Source organism: Typopeltis vanoorti, chromosome 15, assembly GCF_054136105.1.
Source record: "Typopeltis vanoorti isolate ZY-2024b chromosome 15, IOZ_Tvanoo_1.0, whole genome shotgun sequence".
Taxonomy (NCBI): Eukaryota; Metazoa; Arthropoda; class Arachnida; order Uropygi; family Thelyphonidae; genus Typopeltis; species Typopeltis vanoorti.
The window spans coordinates 53350412-53378136 of record NC_143563.1 but is presented as its reverse complement, the minus strand read 5'-3'; the positions used below and the strand labels follow the sequence as shown (position 1 = coordinate 53378136).

General features: G+C 33.6%; 1 protein-coding gene across 12 annotated transcripts in view; it reads left to right on the top strand.

Moving 5' to 3' along the window:
* Positions 1-27725, top strand: part of capt (adenylyl cyclase-associated protein 1) — a 257904-nt gene that overhangs the window by 193293 nt on the left and 36886 nt on the right. For all 12 annotated transcript variants that reach the window (XM_090404789.1, XM_090404784.1, XM_090404788.1 and 9 more), the window contains 3 exons: positions 4986-5091; positions 16920-17091; positions 19340-19527. In XM_090404789.1, the coding sequence (XP_090260915.1) occupies positions 4986-5091; positions 16920-17091; positions 19340-19527 (466 nt within the window). The remainder of the gene's footprint in view (positions 1-4985; positions 5092-16919; positions 17092-19339; positions 19528-27725) is intronic.

Genomic DNA, 27725 nt, shown 5'->3' with positions numbered 1-27725 from the left:
ATAGGTGTTTGATGCCTGTATGTCAGAAAAAGCCCAGAGAATAATAGAGAATGTGATCTAGTTGGGTTTGTAATTAGCAGTGCCTAAGGGGGACTGAAATGTAAGATTTGGAAGGAAATCATTGATAGGAAGTTAATAACTAGGCAGTACTATCATGTTATCTTGTTTAATCCCCCCCCTTCCCTTCCTGGGGGGGTGGAAGTATATATATCAAGAAAGGATGATAAGAACTAGAATGCTTAATTCCATTAGCAAATAATCATTTTGAAGATTTAGTTCTCTGTTGTAGATCTGAAACTTCATAAAGTTTTTGATTTGCTTTCAGTGGTCAGAGTTTTGTATTTATTTAGCAAAGACACAATACTGATAAAGCACTACTCTCAGTTGCAATCAAACCATCTTCCATGTTTTCTATTATCACCTGTAATAAAAACATTAGGTTGGGTTTTGTTATCTTCCCATCAGGGCAGAATGACTTTTCTGTTCTATGTTGTAGCAACATAGCTCTTTCCAGTATGGCTGCTGTGTTGGATATTAAGTAAAAAGTAAATGCATCTGCATTCAGTTTGCTATATGGAATTCATAAAACTTTACATCTGGGATTTTTATATTTGCTGTGAATTTTTAAACCTTCTATTGTTTACAGTATTTGTGAAAAAATTTTAAATATATGAAAGTACACTGATAAGCTCTTTTGATTATTTCCTTAATCATAATTTAAATAATGAGAATAACCATGTAATGTAATGTTCTTAATTTTAAATTGCAATCAGTTAGTCATTTATTCAGATATTTTGGGGATTAGAGATTCCCAAAATTGTGCTATTATTTGATATACTGCAAAACCTGCCTGTGAAGTTCACAAAAGCCACTTCTGCTACCCACAAGATTTGTAGCATCATCTTAGTTAGCTGCTAGCAAATAATTTTTTTTCGGACAAATTTAAATCTCTAAACAATATTAAGTATATTTTATTTTATGGTAGAGCTACTTCTGAGGAGCAAATTTTATGTACTCTAGATACTAAGGATTCTATCATGTTGTACCATCATTTTACATTGTGGGTTGCCAGCCCATCCTTGTTCATTCAGTATCCTGGTAGATACCTAACAGGGCACGCCATGAGATGGTGAGGATTGGACATTAGGTCAGAAGCCCTGGTTGGTTCTCTGCATTCCTTTTAAAGGCTATGTGGAGGTTTCCTCTCAGTTACACAGCTTACATGTCAGGACTTTGATGATGATACTGAGGATTTTGTAATTCCATATTTTTGAGATGGATGGTGTACGTACATATGAACTAGGAATATAGCAACCTCATAAAAGTTGGTTTATAGTAGAAGTTGATAACCACCCATCACATTCTTGATATGTATATCTAAAAAAAAAAAGATATTCCTACTGAAAATTCTTTCTCTAAGAATTTTCAGTAGGAATATCTTTAATATTCCTACTGTAAGAATTTGTGTAATAGATAGACTGTTATTAGTTCAAGAGTTTACTAAACTATTAATATGAAATTATACATATTTTATTCATCAAAAAAGGCCTTGTATCCAAATAGTTTTTTATATTTATTAATTTGAAAGTTTACCATGTATATAATATTTTTTAAATTTATTTATATTTATATAAATTAAGTGGATATTAAATCCAACATCATTTCAAAGCCGAATACAGAAAACTATAGAAGTTTCATGCGAAAATTGACCAGAGAGCTTGCGGGAATACACTGCCATCATACTACGAGTTGCACTAGCCGAACCTCATAGGAAGTGACAAATGCTCAAAGTGCCCATATATTCGCCTCCTATTGGAGGTGAATATAAACCTTATCAAAATGAACCAATAGAAGGCGAATATATGGGCGCTTTGAGCGTTCATCACTTCCTATAAGGTTCGGCTAGGGCAACCTGTAGTATGGCAGTGGTGTATTCCCGCAAGCTCTCTGGTCATTTTTCGCATGAAACTTTTATAGTTTCTGTATTTGGCTTTGAAATGATGTTGGGTTTAATATCTGCAAAATTATATAATTTTGCATTGCTGAAATGAAGCCTTTTGGCTCTTTATTTTAGTAAATTATTTATATTTGTTTTTGAGTCGATTATTTCCTGCTAAAAGAAAGAATTAGTCTATCATCAAAGAACTTTGCATTGTCTGGGTTTGAGTTTCATGAGATCTGTCCTGTTAGTTTTGTGTTAGCAATGAGAAGTTTGTTAAGAGGTCAGCTGTTCGCCTGTTAATATAATCAGTACTGGCAGTGGGAAGCTATTAAACCATTAACAGTGACAACACTTTTTGTGGGGAGGAAAAAAAAATGATTAGACTCCTGAATGGGTGTTGCTTGTGGTCTCTGAAAGAAGGTTTTTGCATTATTGAATTGTTTGTCCATCTAATGTACTAATTGTGCTATAAGATTTCACTTTTTTGTGAATGAGGTTATCATATTTAAAATGTGTGTTTATCACTGCTACTAATCATGATAGTGCAGTATGGCATCAGTGTTAGCCAAAAAATTTTAAATTAGAAAGTTATATTTTCTGCCTTTACATAAACAGAGAAAATATCACTGAATAACTGAGTATAATAAGGAATAGAGCCTAGTACGTAATTCATAAAAATAAAAAGTGACAGTTTATTGAAATAAAAAGCTGTAGTAAATTGTTGAGCATCTTTTAAAAGCTTGTATATGTGTAATGTATTTACACAAGATATTCCCATTGGTCTTCAGAGTTTTAAGACTGTAATTTATTAACAGATTAAAAAATAAAATAGAAAGACAAAACATTTGATGCAAAAAATGAAGTTTATCTCAGAGTTTGATCATTTTTTTCCCCACATAATTTCTTAGTTATATAGCAGTTACCCAGCCAAAATTTGATTTAGCCCTTATGTAGCAAAAGTCAACAGCTGTAGTTTTCAGTATTTGAACACTGTAGCTATTGACCTTAGCCTACCCATGGTACTAATGTACTGAAGGTTTAAACCTTTCACAGGTGAAACACACTCATTAATAAAATGAATTAAAAACTGAGATTAATCCTCATTTTCTATCAGATGCTGTTGTGTATTTCTGTTGGTTAATAAAACACTGCATTTTAGAATTCTAAAATTCTATATTTATATGCTTTACATAATTTCAGTCATGACACACATAAGACCTTCAAGAAATGTTGGGCATGTGCATATGCATTTCTAAGATAAATTTCTAGATCTTATTTATTATTAATAATAAACTAACCTTTGGAGAATCCTTGTTATTGGAATGTGTGACACAATTTTTATTAATTTGTTATTAATGAACTTTTCTGATACTTCCATGATACGTTGTAACTGAATTTGGAGATGTCTCCAGATGAGAATAATTCAGGAATCTGCAATCTTTGAAATAACATTATTGTGAATGTATATTCAAGATTGTCTCACCCTGCTTATAATAAATAGTTTATGGTTGCTACTAGGTGAATTGGTTGTTAAAAGCACAGTAAAAGCAGCATCACAAACATGGGAAACAATTCTTTTTAACTTATGAAATTTAAATTTTCAACAATAATAAAAATTTAATGGATTGAATGAAATTTAGCAGTGAGTTAACCATGCAATTGGAACAAGATCATCCTGTCAGTCAGATGCAGCCCTAACAGGTTAGTCAATACATGCCAAGAAGCACATTTTGTTTAAAACTTTTAGATTTTTTTAGCTATTGAAAATTTAATTATAGAATAGACCTGCACTTATCTGCAACAATGCAGTAACAATATAAAATTAAGTATATAAAATATCTTCTTGACTTCATGTTAGGCAATTGTTTGCCTGTAATGTTTTCAAGGGTTTAAAAAGTCTTCTGTCCATCTCCTCCTGGGTCTTCCTCTTGAAGTATATAAAAGGTGAAAATAAAAATAAGAAAGAATTCCTTTAATTGGCCTTTTGCACATCCCTAGGGGTATGCATACCACACTTTTGGAAATACTGTTCTCATGTCCATTTTACTCACATTCTATGCAAGCAGTCGTGGACATAATATGCCTATGTTTTCTCTTGATACAACTATCTCTTTCTAGCAGTGAAACCATCACACTCTAAATATGTTTAAGATTTATTTGAATATGTAGTAAACAATTAAGCTGTTATTGTTAATTGGCTATAATGATTGTCTTGAATACATGCCTGTAACATATTCATTACAGTAGCACAAAACACATACCCATATTCAGGGTTTCCACAAATGGAATACCAGTATTTTAAAGTGCAGTATTCAAATCAAATTCTTGATAGTTGCTTCACAGGGTTTTGTATGTATTCACATCCATCCCATTCTGATCAGTAGGTGTCAAGATGCTGACAGTTCAACAAAAGGAAAAAAAAAAACAACTTATGGTATACAAAATGAAGTCAGTGATTTGTGTGCAGAAAAAATGTAGATAAAATCTGAAAGGTAATTTTTCTGAGAATAAATTTTTCAAGTGATGTATAATTAATTTCAGGAAATAGGCAATGTTGAGAAATGAATCTATAGGATCCAAAAAATTTTGAATACCCTTTTCCTACTCAGGCAGTTGGACTGCAATGAGTGTTTCCTAGCCACTCGATATTGTTATGACACTTTATCTGTTAAAAAGAATGAGATATATACATTGAGTATAAAATAAAAAATAAAAAAAATACATTCCAAACTACCATTTATAATATTTGTTACTAATGTCATATTTCAAAATATAACAAAATTAAGGCATGCATTTAAATTGCCAGTCTTTTCTGGAAATTCTTTGCAATAACTTGTACAATATCTGGCTAAATATTTTGTGGTTCTTATTACTACCTCTCTCTCAATAATTACATGGCTGTCAGCTAGTAGTTGTTATAACTGGCTTGCAGCATGAACTGGAAAATGTGAGAGTCAATATGGTGAGTTACCATATTTCAAAACATTTTTTTTTTCTCTTTGAGGGATATAATATATTAACTGCAAATTAATTTCTAATCTAGAAATGCAAAGCACTTAGAATGGGTGAGAGCATGGCTACAAGTTCTTAATAATCTCCAGGCTTATGTGAAACATTTCCATACCACAGGACTGATATGGAATGCTCAGGTTAGCATGAAATATAATTATTCATAGTTCAGTTTTTGTACAGAACTAATTAGATGTTTATACTATGTTTATATTAATTTTAAAAAATGACTAAAATGTGGGATGAACTTCACTTAAATTTAATATAAATTTAGTATCTACCAAAAAATAGAATAAAAAAAAAATCTTCTAATCATTTACACTTGCTTTTTAGCACTTATTTTCCATTCATTATATATTATATATCCATAAGTTAAAATATGATATATTTTAACTTATGGAAATATTCCTTTTTATTACAAAATGAAAAGGAATATTTTTATATTTTGGTACCGTCGTAACAAGTAAAACATTTCAGCTAGGCATGGTTTTTAGTGGAGATGGTAAGTTAAATGTGGAAATAGACAACAGAATCAACAAAGCTGATATGGTAGAAAGTTAATTGAATAAATTTAGATGGAATAAGAGAGAAATTAGTCAAAACAGTAAATTAGCTGTATACAAGACAGTGTTCAAACCAATTTTAACTTATGGATCTAAGCGCTGGGTCAGAAGTTAAACACTTGACCAAAGACTAGAGACAGCAGACGTGAGAGTCCTGAGAAAGATTAGGGGCATGAACAGGTGGCATCAATGGCAATATCATATTAAAAACACGGATATTAGGAAAGAACTTGACATTGTCAGCATCCAGGAATGCATTAGCAGAGCTAATCTCAGGTGGTATGGTCACTTAAACAGAATGGGAAAAGAAAGATTAACAAAACAAGTGTTCTCTGCCAGGTTGGCAGGAAAAAGACCCAGAGGAAGACTAAGATATAGGTGGATTGATACGGTAAAAAGTACCTTAGAAGATAGAAATATAAGATCTGGTAATGTTGTAGTCTTGACAGGTAACAGACTGATTTGGAGGAAAATTGTAGATAGGAAGTTAGCAATGATATAAATTTTAATGTAGTACTATCATATCCTGTACACCCCCCCCCCGGAGGGTACATGGCAGGAATTTGATGGTGAGAAAAGAAAAAAAAAAAGAATAAAATTTCAGGAAGATCAGTCCACTTGATTTTCGTTATTCCCCATACCATATCTTGTTATATATATTTCATCAATTTACATTTATTGTGATCTATGAGGACCCATCCATAAGAGGTGGATGGGTTCTTCATAACAGTACCAAGAGTATACTAGTACTGTGGATGGATAAGAAAGAACTTCTTCACATTAAGAGTTGTGTATTCCTTGGGAAATATATAAGAAGGCAAACTGTTCTAGAGGACAACAGTGGAAGGAATGAAGAGAAGAAATTTGTTCTGCGAGTTTGGAGACACAGTGTGAAGGAGTGTTGATTAGTTTCTGCATGCATTTGAATGGATTTGACAGTGGGAATATTATGAGGCAAATTCTGATGAACAGTGGCCATAAAAGTATTTTTAGAAGAGAGACAGTGCCTATGTGAAAGTGTATTAGTGAGAGAGGGAGGAGGGTCATTAATCAGTCTGACTGTCCTTTGCTGTACAGAGTGAAATGTCTTTAGAGAGCTCGTAGGAGAATCCTCCCCCCTCCAGATGTAAGTCGGATGGATTTGTGTAAAGGTAGTTTGGATTAAAGTAACCTTGAATGAAAAAGAAAACCTAACACTGCAGTCTTCATCAGGTGGATTTAACCAGTTGTTTAAAAATTGATATAGGGGTATTCTTATTGTAACTGCTAATGGCTATATCTCATGCACATTTCACATAGAATATATTCCTGGCTGGATCCCTCAGAGAGTAAAGGATTATATGAACCATATGAAAGAAATTTAGATCTAGAAATTGCTGAACTGTTACTCTCACTTCATACAACACACACACATCATGAAATGAAAAGATGTTAACAGAAAATGAAACCTATTGAGAAAGTTAGGTGGGGGAGGGGAAATATATTGGCATTAAAAATTGCATAATCACAGATGTGATTGCTAATCATATTGTGAACCTATCAAGATTCATATAGAAATCAACAGTCATTAAGTAGCCCAAAGATAGTCCATAACTCAATCTCAGAATGTATCATTTTGTGGAAGCCGAAAAAAAACTGAATTGAGTTATGGACTGTTAAATCAGCAGGTTTCACTTATATAATCCAGAGTACCTCAGAAACTGTGTATAAAACTCAAAAAAATTGCTTGCACAACAGTTTCGCAAACATTTTAGGCACTTAGCAACTACCGAAGTCATTTCAAAGAAGAAAAATTGCCTTACTAAATCTAAGGAAGCCGTGCAATTAACTTGAAAGTTACAAATCACTTGCGTTAAGTATCTGCTTTAAACTATTAAGCATATTTACAACAGATGGTAGAACTGATAAAAGGAGTATTACCAGTTGAACAAGCTTTTGTTGTGGATGCAACTGCAACAAGGTGCTTCATCTGACAATTATGTTGAAACAGGCTTCCAGCATAACTTTATCATTGACTTTTATAGTCTTCTCAGCAGCCTGTGATACATGCGAAGACATGGACTTATTGAAAAAAAAAAAAAAACTGTTGGGAATAAGTCCTTGCCAGAAAACAGTTTGAATCATAAATGAAAAATGATAACAAACACTATTTCAAGTGCGTTTTGAGAATTATTCATAATGCAGGTATTCTTATCTCCTGGTTGCTGGTTGGCATGGGCTGTTGGTAGTGGTCTTCTGTTTTATGCTGTTAGTTTGACTGTTCGGTAATTTCGTCCATTATTGATGCCACTCATGCATTAGGTTCTTGGTTTCCCACTACAATGTCTTCCCTCAATCAAATTTGTAGTCCAATCTGAGTGTTTTAGTATGTGGTTTATCATGTTATTTCTTCTCTTTTTCTTAATGTGTGCTGTATTTCTCTTTTTTCTTCTATCTTTCTTAATACTTCTTCATATGTAGCTCTTTCTGTCTATACAGTCTTTAGCATTTAGTGCCAACACCACCTCAAATGCTAGAAGTCTTGATTCATCTCTTTGTTTGAAGAGTCATCTTCATAGAGGGATTGCACTCCAGACAAAGCTTTAATAAAGTACTTCTTTATTCTCATTGACATACTCTTTGATGTTAATCTAGCTAAATGCCTTTTTTTGCTTCTGCCATTCTTATTCTCACTTCACTTCTGCTTTTCTTGTCTAATGATATTAAGGCTCCTATGTAGGTAAATTCTTTTAATTGCATTAATGTTTTCCTTTAAGAGATTTATTTGCTGTCCATCCCTGGTACATTTCATTACTTTTATTTTCTCATTGATTTTCATCCTTCATTTAGGGGTTCATTCATTTCAAGTGATTCTTGTAGTAGCACCTCCTTAGCTCAGTCAGTATAGATAAAGCTCTTTGGTCAGAAAGACCTGGGTTCGATTCCCATCAGTGATGTGTGGAACCTTTATCTGGTCTCTTTAGACGAAATGTGAGTTAGCCAGTCTCACATGAAGGGTAGGGGGACAAAAACCCCGGAAACTTGGGTTTTTTTGTCCCCCAGGATAGGCAAACTGGCCCCACGAACACACTCATCTACAGACAGGACACACCAGGAGGCATAGGACTAACCACCTTATCCTCAAGTTACAGTGCGAAGTCCAAGAATGCTTGGAAAGGTCATGGGCGCTTAAGTGCCTGTTAGGACCACTCACAGGATAGGGTTCTTGTAGTTCTTTTTCATTTTCTGCTATTAAGGCTATTTCATCTGCAAATCTTATTGTATTATAACAGCTACCATTAATCTTCATTCCACTGTTGACTTTATTTTATTTTTTAAGTTCCTTCATAGCCTCTTCAATGTCAATATTAAAAAGTAGTAGTGGGAGCTCACACTCTTGTCTAATGCCGTTTCTTATTTCATCTCCTTTTCCTTGTTTTCCTTTGACTGCAGTCTGATTTTTATATAGTTGATAGATTATAATGAGAGACTAATTTGTCTTCTGATTTTTGAGGACTTTGAATATGATATTCCAGTTAGTGTTGTCAAAAGCTCTTTTAACAACACTAACAGTTCTTTTCTATGATCATTCAGAGTTATAGCTTCTCTTGTCCCTCTATCTCTTCTGAAGCCAAATTGGTCTTCAGGTAGGTGGTCTTCTATTTTCCTTTTGATATGGCAATAGATAATTCTAATTAAGATTTTAAGACTGCAGTGCAAATTCATTGTGGGAGATCCATTATTCACACAATACCTGTCATACTTCTCCTTAAACTCACAAATATAGCACTGACAAGCTACTATTCAACCCATTCACCATCCTCAAAGCAAAAAATCTATTAACACCCTTGCTGATCACACAATTTGTACTGGTTACCTCTTGTTCTCTCCCTTCCTACCATGTGCTGGATAAAGTCTTCAGTGTAAATCCTATAAATCCCTTTAATAACTTATTAAAGAGATTTATAGATTATAAATCTATAAAGCCATAAAGTTTTTGAAGCCCATAGAAATCAGTCTATTCTCATAGGGAGCATTTCTTAGACCTGCCACAATCCTTGTCACTCACCTCTGGATTCTCTCCACCACTCCCTCATCCCCACGGAATCCAGGTGTCCATATCTGTGCACAGTGGTACAGACGTGGCCTTATTAAAGCTTTATATAGGAGTAGCTTCTCTTTCACTGCTTGTTAGGTATTCTTTAAGAATCACATATTTGATGTGCTGTTTTGTCTCCCTTTGCAATATGCCCTCTAAACTTCAGCTCCCTGTCCACAAACGCCCCCAATTTCCTGCAGTTCCTAAAACTCCTTGTCCTTATTTCAAATGCTTCCAGCATTTAGTATACTGAAATACTCCCTTCATCCCTTGTGTTGCTTAACCCACTAAAGTTAAGAACCTGGAGTGCTACATTTGGTCATGTGATCATTCTCCCAATTACTAATGTCTAGGTTAGTAATTGGGAGAATTGCTATATTTATATAAGACAATATAGCAATTACTATGTTAGTAATTGCTATATTGTCAGATATAGTATCATGTCAAAATAACTATTAATGGTATGAAAAGTGTAATATCTTATAACAGCTGTTATTCCTATGTAATTTATATCAACAATCAAAGACCATGTAACCTCTGACTGTCTGTAGAGAACCAAAATTGTTAATCGTGTAGATTTTTTTATTATTTAAGAATAACAATCTATCCCTCATCTTCTTACACATCCTATTATTTTATACAAAAATTGCACTTGGCTGCTGTTAAACGGTAACTTATTCGTTGGCCTTTTTTTATTGTCCATATTTCACTTCTATATTTAATAGATTTAGCCAAAACATAGACTATTTTTAATCTTATTTCTTTGTATTAAATTTATGTTCTGTCAGTGTAACTTATATTACAACCAAGATAATTAAATATTAATTTGTTCTACCAGTTTTTTATTTAAAACTGCTTTCATTTTTGTCAAACATTTTTTTTTTAAGTTTGTCACAAAGTTAAATTATACTTAACAAGAAATTATATTCTTGTTTAATGCTTTACTCAAGTGTAAGTAAGCAAACAAAGCTTGTGCTTGAAGTATCTTCAAACTAGGCTGTTTATATATAGAGGCTGTTGACTATACATCAAATCCCTCAGTATTCTATAATGCAAAGCACCCTTCCTCATGGATGTATATATTGCTATGCATTATGGAAAGGAGCACTATCCAGACTAGTTTCAACCTTTATGGATTTCACTGATTTAACATCCTGAAGTTTCCAACAACCGAAACTGTATATGTGCTTGCTGCTGGATAGGCCTTGCCCTATGCAGTATCAGGCAAAAACCCCATTATATACTAAGCATCAGCTCCATTAGGTAACAGACTAGCTTGTGGCATGCAAGGCCATACTACTCTTTCAGAAAAATAGGGGGATTCTATCCCTCCCTCTCCCACCAGAAGAACATCCACACATGTCCTTAGTGGAAGCTCAGGAAGATACCAATGTTCAATTAATGTAGGTGTCATATATTTACATATATGACATCTGCATATGAAAAACGGATCTTATGAAAAAAAACAAAGGATCAGATTTCGTTATATGGAAGGCGAGGAGAGAACACGGGGGCATCCATGGAAGTTAAGGTTGTTCTCAGGCAAGAAAGGGATTAGAGCTAGGTTTTTCTCTCAGAGAGCAGTGAGTGAGTGGAATAATTTGCCCTTAGGAGTAGTGAGTGCATCTAGTGTAAATGAATTTAAGGGAAGATATGATAGCTGGGTTGGGTAATTTACAGCCTCCCTCAATGAGTCCTTGACTCCCTGGAAGTCTCAGATAATAATATAGGTGTGGCAAGCTTTTTCACTTGGTTACAAAGTAAATTAGACTTGCCAAGATATTATATTCTTGTGTAATCTTTTACCCAAGTGTAGTGTGAAGTTGTGAAGATATAATTCATGTGCAGATGTACATGTTTAAATCATTTATCAAAAATTCGTCAAACTCTGAATTTTTGACACATTAACAAGAATTTCCAATATGTGGATTTTAAGAGTGTGGTTAAACTTTTGGATATATGATAAGTTGGTGAATTTTGATTTCTGCTGATGTCGAGTTTGAGTTTGTTCCAGTAAGTTGAGTTTCTGACTTTTCACTGTTTTGCCCTGGTTTTGCTGATGAAAACAGTGGCTTTGTTTAACCAGTCAACACCCAACCCAGCTTGACTTTTCATTTTGTTGTATATCATCTTTTCGTTTAAGCCAATAAAAAATACAGTTTGGCTGTCAAAATCCCAAATTGTCAACCCATCCTTGTTCAGTTAGTATCCAGGTAGAGGGTGAACCTCAAGAAGATAAGGATTGGACATTAAGTCAGAAGTCTATAAGTTCTCTGCATTCCTTGAAAGCCTATGTGGATGTCTTTTTCCAGTTATCTAGCTTTGATCCTTAAGCAACCTCATATTGTTTTCATATATCACTAATTACTTTGAACTGTAAACTTAATTTTAACTGATATTTCACATAAAAATAAATGATTACCTGATATAATAGTTTAATAACTGCCTATTGATTATATTTTTTCATTTGTTATCCCATTATTGGGATAACAAATGAAACTTTGTTATCCCAATAATGGTCCCAACTGAAACCTAATAGATACAATTCTGTGGCAAAGAAATTCACTTTTGCAAACTATTCTTATGGTCCCTAGAAGTTTGTGGTAGTGAAAGGCAACTATATTGTAGCCTGGTTTTCATTAATGGCATTTCTCCTCTCCAGCTAAAAGGCTATTAATCCAAATCTAACCGAGGTAGGGATTTTTGTGAATATCTTTTATTGATCATTAAATTTCGTTGATTGCTGTGTGGCCATATCCAGCTTATTTGGAAACCATGGTTTAGAAGGTTCCAAGTTTGGTCTCTAGAGCAAGCATATTCTAAATTAATGCTCAATCTATTCATGATAATATTGTCATTTCACTAAATTTCATAGGATGGAGTCATCTAAAAATAATACCATAATTAGACATTCAGATAATGCTACATTGAACATTGGAATTGAAACAGGATTCATCTCTCTTACTCAAATTCTGAATCAGTTACCATCCCATAAAAGCACCTTACATAATGGTGAAACAATGGCAGCTGACAGCAGCATAACTTTTTTTTTTCTCTTGCACTTTTTTTTTTTTTATCTTAAACATGCCAGTTTACCTCAGACATACTATGGTGTAATACAAATATGGATAAGCCAGAAGGCATCCACAATATTTATTAAAATTAGCATAACAATATAAAATGCACGAGTGCTTTCAATCCAGGTGTATAAGTTTTTGCAACATACCAATATATGTGCTTTCTCTTTCATTCTTGATCATTAGTTAAAAAAAAAAAAAAATAGCTTTTTGAAATACTTAAGGCATAACTAGGCAACATTCCATGTTTTGTTACCTTTGACAGTGTGTCTTATGAAGACATCAGTTTACTTGTGATATCATTTCAGCACTTTTTATTTTCATTATTACATTCATTATTTCATTTTTAGATATAGGTTTTGATGTAATATTTAAATCTATGCTTATGGGAGGTTCTTCCATATTGAACTTCTAATTATGTCAGTTATATTCTTTCTACATTGAAAATCTCATCCAAGTGTCATTTCCATCTTCTGTTAGAAGATGGAAATGACAACTGCTGACTGGTTCAAACCAAGATGAAAAGCCAAACGGCTATTTTTTCTGGCAATGTTGATAAGTAAAGGGAATAAAACTCCCTTATTGTTTTTCAGCCAGTATGCGAAACTCTAAGATCGAAAACTACGATCTAAATGTTTCATGCCGACGAACTGTCGGCAGATCCAAGCGTAAGTGACCACTTGGTAGTGCCACCCCAAGGCAACTCGAGGCAAAGGTGGAGCAAGCTCCCTCACTATTCTTGATATTTTCTCATAATGTAAAAACACACAGCTCCTAGGAGATGTAGCACTGCTTTACATTATGTAGAAAGCCCAGAAGACATGATTTGAAAGCAATGGAAAAAATTTTAAATGGTATATAATGAGATTGTAAAAGAATGGGCACTGAGAAAGGGAAATAGAAGAAAGACATAAAGCTAAAATGTTTGAAAATGCAAATCCCAGATCTAAAGAAATTCATTTCAGCAATTATAAAAAGAAAAGTTAAAAGATCTGCAAGAGAAGATAAAAGGAATTATGTGGACAGTTTGGTAGGAGCACAAAAGGCTGCAACATTAGGATAATTAGAAGACTGTATGAGATGACAACAGGCACTTACAGATATATAAATTTACCTTTGCTCATCCATGAGTTGTTTGAGAGCCCATCTTGCACAAATTTTATGCATGCATAACCACACCTAATTAACAGTTGCTGGTTCCACTTTGTTGATAGCCCTTCCTGTTGTTGAGAATAAGTGGATAGGCTTTTTCAGTACTCTCATCAAGTGATATGGATCCATTGAATCATTTTTCATTAGCAACACTTGTCCAGCCATTTTTAAAACCAGAAACCTACTCATATACACACATTACTGTGATTAAAATAAAATGTCATATTTTACTCTTCTGAGAAAATGGAATCATTGCATTCATGCTTTGCTTCGATGCACTGTTTAGTGAAGTAGCGATGCTCTTGGAAATAATCTAAAATAAGATATTCATCTAATTCATTCATGGGTAAATATTTAATTAAATAAAAAAATTGTGTTTCTGGTTGCTGGTGTTCCATAGCTGGAACTAATGGAATGAAAATGATTGTGATACTTTGATTCAGCTATAATTATATTGTATATGAAGCAGTGCAGATTAAAGTAAATCCACATTACATTATTGTAACATGAGATTATTTCACATAAAGATGTATATGGCTACATGCTTGCTGCAATTCATCTTCTTTGTATGAGACTGGTTTTTCACAAACTATTGCAGAAATGACATCAAAGTTCAACACCTTTAACAACTGAACTATTAAAGGTGTTTAATATTTAACAGTTCAGATACTAGCAATTAAATACGTAAAATTTGAAAAATTGGTGTTACTCTGCCAAGAAAGTATAAAGATGGCTGCAATTGGAAAGAAAATTAAGATTCCTAGTAGATGTTATGATGTTAAAGAAGCATTCCAGGAAAAGAAGTCATATAGAAAGTTCTGTCAACTAAAGCAGTTATATTATAAAATATATACACATTTACACAAGAATATTATTTAATTTGCCAAATATTTCAGTCTGAATATTAGACCATCTTCAGTGGCTACATAGGAATAGTTTTAAAAAAAGGTGGAATACGAACACTTGATCATTTACAAATAGAACGAGCTACGTGATGTCATATCGCTAAGCATTAAAAGAGTAAAATTTTTTATCAGAGTAGTCATGATTAAATTAAAGATATTAATTCAGAAATTAATGTAATAATCTTAAATAACTTTAGACTAATATAGGAAATTTAAAAAAAAAAAAAAAAAATTAATGTGTTATCCTGATTAAACTCTCCCAAATTTTTGATACAGATATACAGTCATTACGATTCAAGTTAGGACGTTGAAGTAAGGCCTCTGCACTTTCTTTAAATAAACGTTCAAATTTATAGCGACATCTATGTAGGAGGCAAGTCTTGGACCAAAGGATGTTGTGGCTTGTTTCTGTTCCGTGCTGAGCTATTCCAGATTTCTCGGGTTTGTTGTGTTGAATAGATGATTGATGCTCTTGAATTCTTTTTTCTATAGAGCGTCCAGTTTGTCCGAAGTAGTAAAGATTACAGTTACAAGGAACTTGATACACACCGGGTAGAGACATAGTTGAGCATTTATCTTTAGAAGGAAAATGGGTGGATAATTTGTTAATAGGTGTATAAGTGGCTGTTAAATCATATTTCTTCAGAATTCTTGAAATTGGTTCTGAAATCCTGGAAATGTAAGGAATTGGAACTCGACGTATTGAATCTTTGCTGTTTTGTGTTGGTTTGCAAGAATCGAAAAGATGTTGTGTACTCTTTTCGGAGAAGCCATTTAGTTTCATGTGATGTTTGATAGTCGAAAGTTCTTTCTATAATAAATGAGAAGTTGAACAATTAGTTTTGGCTCGTCGGATTAAACATTTTATGATTCCTGTTTTTGACAATGATGATTGGCAGATTCTTTGAGAATATAACGACCTGTGAAAGTTGGTTTTCTGTAAACTATTGGTGTAAGAATACCTGAAGGTGAACGGATGAGGAGGACGTCTAAAAATTATAACTCGTTGTCTTTTTCAATCTCCATGGTAAACTTTATACGAGGATGTAAGGAATTGATACTGCTTAAAAAGGAAGGTAAGGAGTCTCTGTTATGAGGCCATACAAATTGGATGCTCTATAGAAAAAAGAATTCAAGAGCATCAATCATCCATTCAACACAACAAACCCGAGAAATCTGCTCAGCACGGAATAGAAACAAGCCACAACATCCTTTGGTCCAAGACTCGCCTCCTACACAGATGTCGCTGTAAATTTGATCGTTTATTTAAAGAAAGTGTGGAGGCCTTACTTCAACGTCCTAACTTGAATAGTAATGACTGTATATCTATATTTTTTTTTATTTCCTATATTAGTCTAATGTTATTTAAGATTATTACATGAATTTCTGAATTAATATCTTTAATTTAATCATGACTGATAAAAAAAAAAAAAAAAATGTGTACTCTTTTAATACTTAGCAATATGACATCACCCGGCTTGTTCTATTTGTAAATGATCAATTTTTCGTATTCCACCTTGTTTTTTAAAACTATTCCTATGTAGCCACTGAAGATGGTCTGTAATATTCAGATTGAAATATTTGGCAAATTAAATAATATTCTTGTGTAAACATGTATATATTTTATAATCCTAATGTCACAGGTATCTTTAAAGAATCGAGCAGTATATATGTTCATAAAAATATATATAAGAAAAAAAGAGACGAAAAAAAAAAAAGACAGAGCCGATATAGGATTGATAATGGATTCCACCACTTCCGTTGGAAACTGCTACTAAAGTCACATAGAACAATCCCAACCTGAAACTGTCTAAAAGAATTTAAATGATTTATGAAATTATGTTAGGCATATTTTCTGTACTGCACCAAACATCCAAATTTATTTCTGTATCAAATGGAATTTTCATTACTTAATTAGAAAACAATTGTATTAATAACAGGCAAAATTAGAAAGATCAGTTTATCAGAATAACTAGGTCATACATACACATAATTGCTGTAATACAGAGTTCCAGGCAGCTTTCTGTTTCATTAAGAGCAAAATTTTAATATTAGTTTGTGGGTAAGGAGGGGAAAAAAAGCATTGACTTATATTTCCTTAATAATGAACATTCAGAGTTGTTGCTAAAAGATCTGATATTTTAAAAACAAATGTTTGCTTTTCTGTACTAATATACTTTTGTTTTATTGCAGGGTGGTGATGCTAGCAGCTCACCTTCAGCTCCTCCATTGTCTGGCATGTTCCCACCACCACCACCGCCGCCACCTCCTGCAGATTTCTTCACAGGTGGAGGCGACACCACCCAGGATGATGCAAGAGCAGCTTTGTTTAAAGAAATTAATCAGGGAGAAGATATATCTAGAGGTTGGAAAGTTATTTAGTATGACAATTTGAACATAACTAAAACGTTAGGTATGAGTTACATCATAAACATTGCATGACATTCCTCCTTACATGTACATTATTAACACAAATAAAATATAACCTATTTTACTTGGTCTGTGGATTTTCCATTGAAGTTGATATTTCCACATTCCACTTTTTTCATGCCAAATTTGTTACATCAGTTATTCAGTTTAGTTAAAGAATCCTGAAGACCTGGATTTATTTGGGATATAACTTCATGTAAATAAAGCAGATAGGTAGCTGTGGTAAACATCTTCAGTTTTAATATCACATTTAATGTCACTTTCCCTCTCAATTTCCTTCAGAACTTGACATTGTTAGCATTCAGGAATGTGTGAGCTAATTTCATGTCATATATGGTTACTTAAACAAGAATCTTTACTTCCCTAAGAAAGTTTGCAAAGCACTTGTTTCATGCAAGGATCATAGGAAAATAATGGAGAGAAAGGCTAAGATTTAGGTGGTTGATGCAGTTAGAAGTGCATTAGATCTGACAATATCTGAATTAGATCTGAAAATATAAGATCTGACAATATTGGAGTTCTGACAGAGTAATTTTGACAAATTGTCAATAGGAAGAAGGTAGTAATAATGAAACTTTTCATCATTATCATCCAATGACTAATATACCCACATGTGGTAGACAGGGTACTCTGATTGCACAACATGAAAAGTTTATATTATTACCAACTTCCTGTTGATAATTTCCTTTAAATTAGCTGTTATCTGTCAGGTCTTCTAAGTTGCATTTAACTGCATCAATCCGGATCTTGGCCTTCCTCTGAGATTTTTTATTGGCATCATACACCTGTTTTTCTAATCTTTACTTCCCCATTCTATTTAAGTGACTGTACTACATTAATTCTGATCACATATTACTGAATTTTAACAATGTCTAGTTCCTTCCTTGTATGTTAATTTTCAATATAATTCCACGAGGGATGCCATCTGTTGTCTCCAGTCTTCGATCAAGTGTTTTATTTCTAACCCAGTTTCCAGATCTCTCATCTCATCTTCCTTTTCCCTCTTTTACCTTGCAGTGTCGAGGGTTTATTAATCATCAGACCTCAAACCGTTCACAGGATAAGGTGGTCAGCCCTATGTCCGTAGTGTTGAGTTCTCAAGGCCGGTTTGCCTGCTTTGTGGGATGAAAAACCCCAGGATAAACTTGAGAGAAAAACCCTACTGTCCAGCCCAAGACCAGCTAACTTGGCTATGGCTGAGGAAGATCCTTCAGCTCCTCACGTCACCGACAGGAATCGAACCTAGGACACTCCTTCCCCAGGCATATGGTTGCGAAGCGCACAGCCACTAGGCTAACCATGTGGATTAGTTAAAATTGGTTTGAACACTATCTTGTGTGCTATATCAGTTTCATATTTTGACTAATTGTCTATTACCATATTTAATTTACAATCTTAACTGATAATTGGGCTCAATACTATCATAATATCCTGTACACCATTCCTTGAGAATACATATCAGGAATATGATAATTCTTTCGTAATGTTAATGTGATCCACACAGATGAATTAGTGGCGATAAAGTGCACGCTTTTTTTTTTTTTTTTACACCTGAATTTACATGAAACCATATTTGTATACCTCCTTCAATTCTTACTGCTGACCTAAATATAGACTGTATATTACTCTGTAATCACAAAACAATATAAAGCCTCTATTGAACAGCTGTAAAAAGCATATAAGGTGTAAAAAGAATAGATTTCTTTTTATACCTTAATGTCATACTGCATATTCCAATCTGTAAAACAAATTTTTGTTTTAATCCTTGTAATACAAATCCTTGTTAAATTCACTTGGCTTCTCAACTATTTGTCTTAAAGTGAAAATCTTGTCCTGACAATTCCTATTTAGTCTAAATTCAACTTGTTCTACAGGTTTCTCTTCTGCAGTTTTCCTTTGCTTCTTTAAGTATGCCTGCATAAATCTTATGGATCTTCTTCTACTTCCATTCCAAGTATATTTATTTTATTTATTTATTTTTTTTTTTGAAAAAAGTATTGGTTATTTTAATATTATATAAGATAATACAAGATAATTATGATAGATTTCTAACTTCCTATCAATAATTTTCCTCTAAATTAATTTGTTATCTGTCAATGCAACATGGATGATTTTTATTTGTAATAATTTGAATTTACTGGATTATGCCAAAATCCTTAATTCGGTATATTTTGAATATACAGGGCTGAAAAAGGTCACAGCAGAGCAGCAAACTCATAAGAATCCTACTCTTCGTATTCAGTCAGCCATGCCATATAAAACTCCACCAACAACAGCAAGACCTTTCAAACCATATACAAATGTGTCTGCACCCCAAGCAAAACCAGCCAAACCCCCAAGATTTGAATTGGAAGGTAAAAAGTGGTGTGTGGTGAGTTTATTCATATTCTTTTATGTATAGCAATATGTTTTGTATGATCAGAATTTTTTGTCAACCTCTTTAACAATACAATCTGCCTAATTGATACATTTTCCAGTTCCCATACATATAAATCTGTCAGTCCTGCAAAAAATACCAGTGAACAGATAGATTTTAAATATCTTAAAACAATTCAGCAGCATAATAAAAATGAAAAACTGATTGAATGTGTTATAAGGGTGTGCTGAAAAGTTGTGATAATCACTATGAAGGAATTGAGATAGAACCATAAATTTGTAGCATTTATAATGCGGAATTAAAGTTTGTCATAATTATTTATCTTATCTCATGATTAGAATTAATAATTATGTATAATGAAAAAAGATGTACAGAGATCTTTTTTCAACCATAGAGTCAGTGTCCTTTGCCTCAGTCACAGCTTTGCAGTCAAGTTTAAGCATTACACCTCACATTGCATATAGAGTGCAGCATCTACAACTTGTCTCCAAATATTGCTGACATCAGGCTTCACATAATTGAAACCCTTACACATTGCTTTGCTACCTAAAAGAAATCTTTCCCATCTGCCACCACAACTATGGTTATTTAAGTTTAGCTGACCTGATTGACCTTGGGTACATGCTCTTGATATTGCCATTCTCATATCTTTTATCTGGATAAGATGCATTAATGATGTGTTCTCCATTTCCACATGGCTCAAACATGAGACTTCTTTTTCATCCAAGAATTCCAGTTCACTCTAGAAAAAGAAAATATCAGTAGTCTGTCTTTAGACATTCCAGTCATGTTTCCAATGGCATTCTTTCTTTCTTCGGTATACAAAAAAACGTGCTCATGCAAGTAGATAAATATATCTTCTCATCTCCATCCACTTTCCTTCTCCTCAACAGTTTGGTATCATTAAAATCCTTGTTAACAGAGCCGCCAGCCTTCCCTCACAGCTGAACCCTCCTTTATTTGTCATACCTACCTATGGTAGAATCATGATAATCTTTTTTGGCACTGTACTGGACAGTACGGTGCCAAAAAAATTAACAAATAGCTGATTCTCCCATCACCTTGCGTATATTTATTTTATATCTTCTATGTCTTATATTTTCTTATGTTTCTTTCTTTTCCTATGGTTCTGTTTGTGTTCCCTCCTCAATTAATTTTATCTTTATTCTAATTCACTCCTTACTTCTCATTCCCTTAGTTACAGCTATCTATCAAAGTTCCCTAATTTTACTGTGGCCACACTCTTAGATGAACTCGTGTGCAAATCCTTCAGACAAAGAGATTGCCCCAAGGTAGAGCCAAATTTCTCCCTGGCTGAAAATCTTAAGTCAACTCCTTTTCAGAATTAAGAAAATTTATTTTTTAATGCTGCGCCATCTTAATTCCTTTACAATAGAATTAATATTGTCAGCCTGCAGACTACTACACGATTTACTTAATCTAACACAAACTTGACAATATTTTATCTTCTACTGCAGTCGTAACCAGTTCCCACGCTTTTACTTAAACAGGTTCTACTTTTAGCAAGAGATGCATTGGCTTGAATAGTCAGAACTTGATTTTTGTAAAGAAATCATGAAGGTTTATTCACTCTAAGTCAGGGGTGGCCAACCTATGGTGCATGTGCCAAAAGTGGCGCACTGAATCCCAGAGAAAAATTTTATATGATTTATATATATATATAAACACAATTAACCTACTACTGAATTCTAGAGTGCACACTTATTATACTTGTTTGATCTTGAAGCAACAGGCACCGGCAAATGCTGACATGCATCACCAGTTACTCGATCAGTTTACAGCTGACTCTCATGTCATAACGTTCGATGAACTTCTGATTCGATGTGAGTGAACAACTGTGTTTTCGAACTTATGTTTTTATTAACAGTTCTTTAAATTTAAGATAAGATTTCTGTTTTCATAAAGGCTTAATATAATTCTGTAAATTTAAAAATAAATTTTTTCGATTTGAACGCATATGTCAAGTTCTTGCCTGCTCCCCTAATTTGCTGATTACTGAAATCTGCAATTATTCTTTGTATTTTTATGTGTGTGTTTTTATGTTTTTTTAATACAATATCTTTCCTTTTTATTTTTAGGAATAAACCTACGTATAGTAGGTTTATTCCTAAAATTTAACTGATTATCAGCAAAGCTTTCGTAATGAGGATGTTTGGGTTGTGTGTGGGATTGCCAGCTGATCGACCTTTTTATGGCAGGAAGCGATCTTGTATTTCATTGGACATAATATATTACGAGAGAGAGACGAAACTCTCCATGAAAAAAAAATATATATATGATTTTTAAACTTATAGAACTGTATTAGGCCTTCATGAAAACAGCAATCTTATCTTAAACGTGTAGAACTGTTTTTGAATGTTCATAATGTTTAAAATGATAAAATAATTTAAATAAATTATTTAATAATAAGCTGTACTTTTTGAAATAATTTTTTTTTATAGTCAGTTACCCATTACTTTGCAAAAGAAAATGAGCAGAAGGTGGTAGCAAGCGCCAGTTTAATGAACTGCGGGAAAATGAGTTCTTATTTGTTGAGGGTCCTTCAGGAAAACCTTGTACATTGTTTGTGAAAGCACTCTCTCAGATAATAGAAAACCTGATCTTAACAGACACTATAGAAAACATCAAGCTGAATTAGAAGAAAAACTGAAGAGACAAAATATATTTCTGAAACGAAGTTGTGAAAGTGCGGCAATGCTGGAGGCGTCTTATGAAAAATTGCCTTTGTGTTGGCTATAAAACACAAGCCTTTCTCTGATGGAGAGGAAGTTGTTAAGCCCTGTCTCAAAAAATTTGCAAAATGTCTTGATGATAAGAATGTTGAAAGAAAAGTAAATCAAATTGCTCTGTCCAAGCAAACAATTAGAAGACGCATCAAAGAACTTTCCCACGAGGTACTGAGCAATTGAAAGACCATGTTCATGCTTGTTCTTTCTTTTCTTTTGCCTTGGACGAATCCGCTGACATATGTGATCTAGCCCAATTAAGCATTTTTATAAGAGGAATTGATGGTAATTTTAACATCTTTGAAGAACCTATCTGTCTTGAGTCACTTCATGGAAAATCCAGAGGGTCAGACATATTTGACAAAGTAAAGTCATGTCTCGAAAATCAACAACTAGATTCTAGTAAGCTCATCATTGTTTGCACTGATGGAGCACCGTCAATGGTAGGTGAAGTTTCTGGGACTGTAACTTTACTTGAAAGGTTTTTAGGTCGTTCTTCACTAAAGTATCACTGTATTATACATGAAGATGCTCTATGTGGAAAAACTCTAAATTTGAAACATGGTATGATACCAGTTGTGAATAAAATTAGAGCAAGAGGGCTAAACAGAAGAGAATTCAGAGAATATTGTGAACTGCTGGATATGGAATATGGTGATCTCATCCTTCATTGTGAGGTGCGCTGGCTTTCTAAAGGACAAGTTCTCAGTAGATTTTGGAAGCTGAAAGAAAGTGTTCGTAATTTTCTGGAAGAGAAGGATGAGCTGCATGAGGAAAAAGCCCTGTTGTGTGATGAGAAATGACTATTTGATGTAGCATTTTTAGTTGATGTTACCAGCCACCTCAATGATCTAAATTTGAAACTGCAGAGCAAGAACAAATTGTTTCCTAGATTAGTAAATGACATCAGTGCATTCAAAATGAAATTAAAACTGTTCCTCCCCCAGTTAGAAAACGGGGGTTTAAGTCAATTTCCACATTTAAAAGAACATAGTGAATCTGTTGAAGATAATGGCAACTTTACAGAATATACTGAGAAACTCAGATTATTGCAAGAGTCCTTTAACAGTCGTTTTAGCAATTTTGCCGAAAAATACTGCATACTTGCATTTATAAATCCCTTTTAGCTTACTGAACAAAAAATCTTGACTATGCCTAGTAATATACAAATGGAATTTATTGATCTCAAAACCAATTCATTATTGAAAATGAAATATAATGAACTTCCATCACTCCCAGATGCTTCTGATATAATTAATTTCTGGCAATCGTTGCCCTGTGAACATTTTCCAGAACTGAGAAAATTTGCTCAGATTTAGATCTGTTGTTTTGGAACTATACAGATGCGAACAAGCATTTTCATCAATGAAAGTGATTAAGAACAAACTACAGTCGGGACTAACTGACTGATTCAAATTTGAAAAACTGTTTGATGCTTTCTGTAACTGATTTAACTCCAAACATTACAAGCTTAGCAAAAGCAAAGCATTTCAAAAGTCAATAAAATAATTAATGTTTATCTTGTCTTTATATGAAATCCTTTTATTTAAAACTGCTAAAAGTGTCTATATTACCATATATATATATATAATCATTTTATGCAGAACTGTTAAATATATCCATATACCATTTTTTAAAAGGCCTGAAAAGTAGTATAAGTTTGTATGGCGCATCTTAACTAAAAAATGAAAAATTGACGCATGACCTATAAAAGGTTGGCCACCCCTGCTCTAAGTTATGATACATATCATTCAAAGAAACTAAATTAAATGAGGAATTTCTAAGGGTTAATGTTACACTATAGTTTGCCCACCGATTAGAGATCCTTCGACACTTCTGTGCATCTCAGAAAAAGGAGAATCCATTCCAATAATAGGGTAATCAATTTGTATTGTGGGACGAGTTGTTTATTATTACCAGTTGGAAAATTAACTTGTCTTTTATGATTATTGTAGTTAACTATGTTGCTTGTGTAACAGTTGGAAAATTTTACCTATAAAGCACGTGATTTCGCGTGTTGGCAACCAATTCGGACGTCCTTCATTTCTTTCTCCCCCTTCAGCATGAATCGACTATTCTTGGAAAGACGCGAAGCAGGGACCTAAAAACGGTGGGCGAACTATAACAGACAAGATCTATATAATACTCGACATCTCGCATTAAGGTACACAAACTGAGTCAAGCTGTCTCAATCCCGCTCACTTATTACAGTTGTGCTCATAAGTATCTTACTCTCCCACAAATATTAAGACAAAACCATATTAATTTAATTCAATAACATTCCTAAAACAGTATACTTCTAGAGCTACAAGATTCTCGCTAGAAGATTAGGTACTAGAGTCTGGAACATTTTTAATCACAAGAAATTTAACACTTTCGTTCACCCTGGCCTTAAATTACAATACTATGGACACAGGCTTACTTTGGGTGTTTTCTAGTTCCGGGGTCTGTTGTTCCTCGTCTCAACCATTCACTGATTTTGGTCACGAATCACTTCTTTTCCGGATACTCTAACTTCTCTGACGGAAAGGTACGGCTGGAGCTGCACAATATTTCAGCGTTCACTGGACATTTCGTTGCATCGATGAGAATGCTCGAACTCTGCTGCTACTTAACTGTATTGTCATCGCTTGACCATGCTGCCTTCATCTGAATAACTTCACTTCAGCTCCCGTCACAGGATAAGGACTACAAAAATTTTGAGAGAGAGCGAGAGGCTCACGCCGCCAAACCTTTTATATTCCTCCGCGTCTGCTCTTCCTACTACGTCATCGGTTGCACCCGCTACACGAGCCTCTTTGCACACTGTACCTTCCTTCTCCATCACATCTCCATGTGGGCATTGCACGCGCCTCGGACATCGTATTATTGCCTGGGGTCACACTTATAATCCGATTATACAAAATTCTTCATTTTTCCATGACTTTCCTGCTACAATATTACCTTTTTTTATATCTTTATTCTTGTCTGTTATTTACAGTGCCATTTATAAAACAATACATAGAAAGATTATAGGAAGGAATCATTGCTACTATATTTACAAAATTCAAATTTATACCTATTTATAAGTATTTCCTTTGGGTAATTATGCATTCCAGTTAAATCCTGAATGAAATGCTTGAGGATAAATTAAGCATTTCATTCCAGATTTAACCCTTCCCCTTTATTCAAGGTACATCAAAAAAATAGCCAGAACTTTAAAGAAATATGATCTCTGCACGGCTTCAAACCTCATATGAAGCTGGCTGCCGTTATTCCTCTACTAAGATCAACTCCCTCTTCTCTCTGATCCAGGTGCATACAAGGTTCATTGTTCTTGCAAGTTGTCAATTATGGACAAACTTGCAGATCTGCCAACATCACCTTGAAGAACATCTGAAATATAACTGCCACCACAACATGGTTAGTTCAATCAGGTCTAGCTGACCTTGCACAGAATAATAATAATAATAAAATAAAAAAAACTATGCTTCACCACAGCAAATACAAGGTTAACTTTTTTTTTTGGAATCAGCAGCATATTTAAAAACCATCCTAATCTTAATAATGTCATCAAATTCCTGAAGTGTACCCTCGGGGTGTACAGAATATTATGATCGTACTATCTGAAAAAGTTAAATCATCACTAACTTCCGATCAACAATTTTCCTCCAAATTAATCTGTTATCTGTCAAGCTCCAACATTATCAGATCTTATATTTCTGTCTTTTAAGACACTTTTTACTGTATCAATCCATCTACACCTTTGTCTTTCTCTGGGTCTTTTTTCCTGTCAACCTGGCAAAGAATGCTTGTTTTGCTAATCTTTTCTCTCCCATTCTGTTTAAGTTACCATACCATCTGAGATTAGCTCTGCTAACACATTTCTGAATGCTAACAATGGCAGGTTCTTTCCTAATATCATCATTTTTAATATGATACTGCCATTGATGCCATCTGTTTCACTCTACTAAACTGTAATCTTTCATAGAACTCTCATACCTTTATTCTCCAGTCTTTGATCCAGTTACTTCGTGTGTTTTATTTCTAACCCAGGCTCTCAGAACCATAAATTAAAACTGGTTTGAACACTGTCTTTATATAGCTAATTTAGTGTTTTGACTAATTTCTTTCTTATTCCATGTAAATCTATTCAGCTGATTTCCCATTGTACCAGCTTTACTAATTCTGTTTGTCTATTTCCATATTGATTTTGCCATATTCACTAAAAATTGTGCCTAAGTAACTGAAATGTTTTACTTGTGCTATGGGTTGGTTCACCATTCAGGATACAGTTCATGTTTTCAATATTTCTGCTTATTTTCATCATCTATCTTTTTATTGCTGATTTTCATACCAAATTTATTATGGCAGTTATTCAGTTTAGTCAGGGAATCTTGCAAAATTGTACTGGATTTATTCAGAAGTATAACATCATCTGCATAAAGTAAACGCTAAGATTAACCAATTTTGATATCAGATTTAATACCATTTTCCTTCATAATATGATCCATATAAATACTGAATAACAGTGGAGATAATATGCACTCTTATCAGAAATCTGATTTGACATTAAAACATCTTCCTATACCTCCTCTGCTTCTAACTGCTGACTTCCAGTTTAAATAGAGACTATGTATTACTCGATATAATGTCCCCTTTACACCATATAACTGTAGCATTTTGAAGAGCATTCTTCTTTGTGCCTTGTTATATTCCCAAGATTTCTCAACTGTTTGTCTTAAAGTAAAAATCTGATGCTGACAAGCTTTATTTTGCCTTAATCCATCTTATTCTTCACCACTAAGCTTCTCTTCCACATTTTTTTCTTAGCCTTTTCTCAATTATACTTGCATAAATCTATGATAAATCTTGCATAAATATATGATACTGCCATTGATGTAGCAAAATACCTCTGTAATTCTCACATTGTTTTATTTTCCTTTTTATAAATGGTTGTAGGGTGTTGAGTGTGATCTTGAGACCTGCTTCACCAAAATTGTTAAATTTAATGTGCCATTTGTGTTCATTTTTATGGATAGGAATTGTGTATCCAGTTTCACCAATAGAGGAAGAGGATCTTTAGATGAGTTAAATATGTGTTTTAATTTTATAGGTGGTTTAAAAGTAGCATTAATATTTTAATGGTGTAGAATTCTATTTATTTTATCTGATAGCCACGTACTACATTCCGGTTACTTCATGTGGCAAAATAATTTTTACCTACAAAAAGAAGGTATGGGCTTGTCACTATCCTGTCCCGTTGCTAACTTTTACATGGAAACTTTTGATTCTGTGTAAAAGCTAGATAACGAAAACAATATTTTCGTTATCTGGCCACATGCCTGTCAAACTTTAAACACATTCCTCGGCCATCTGAATAAACAACATGAGCATATACAACTTACTGTTGAAATTGAAAATCAAAACTCGCTTCATTTCCTGGTTACACTGGTCACGCATCTT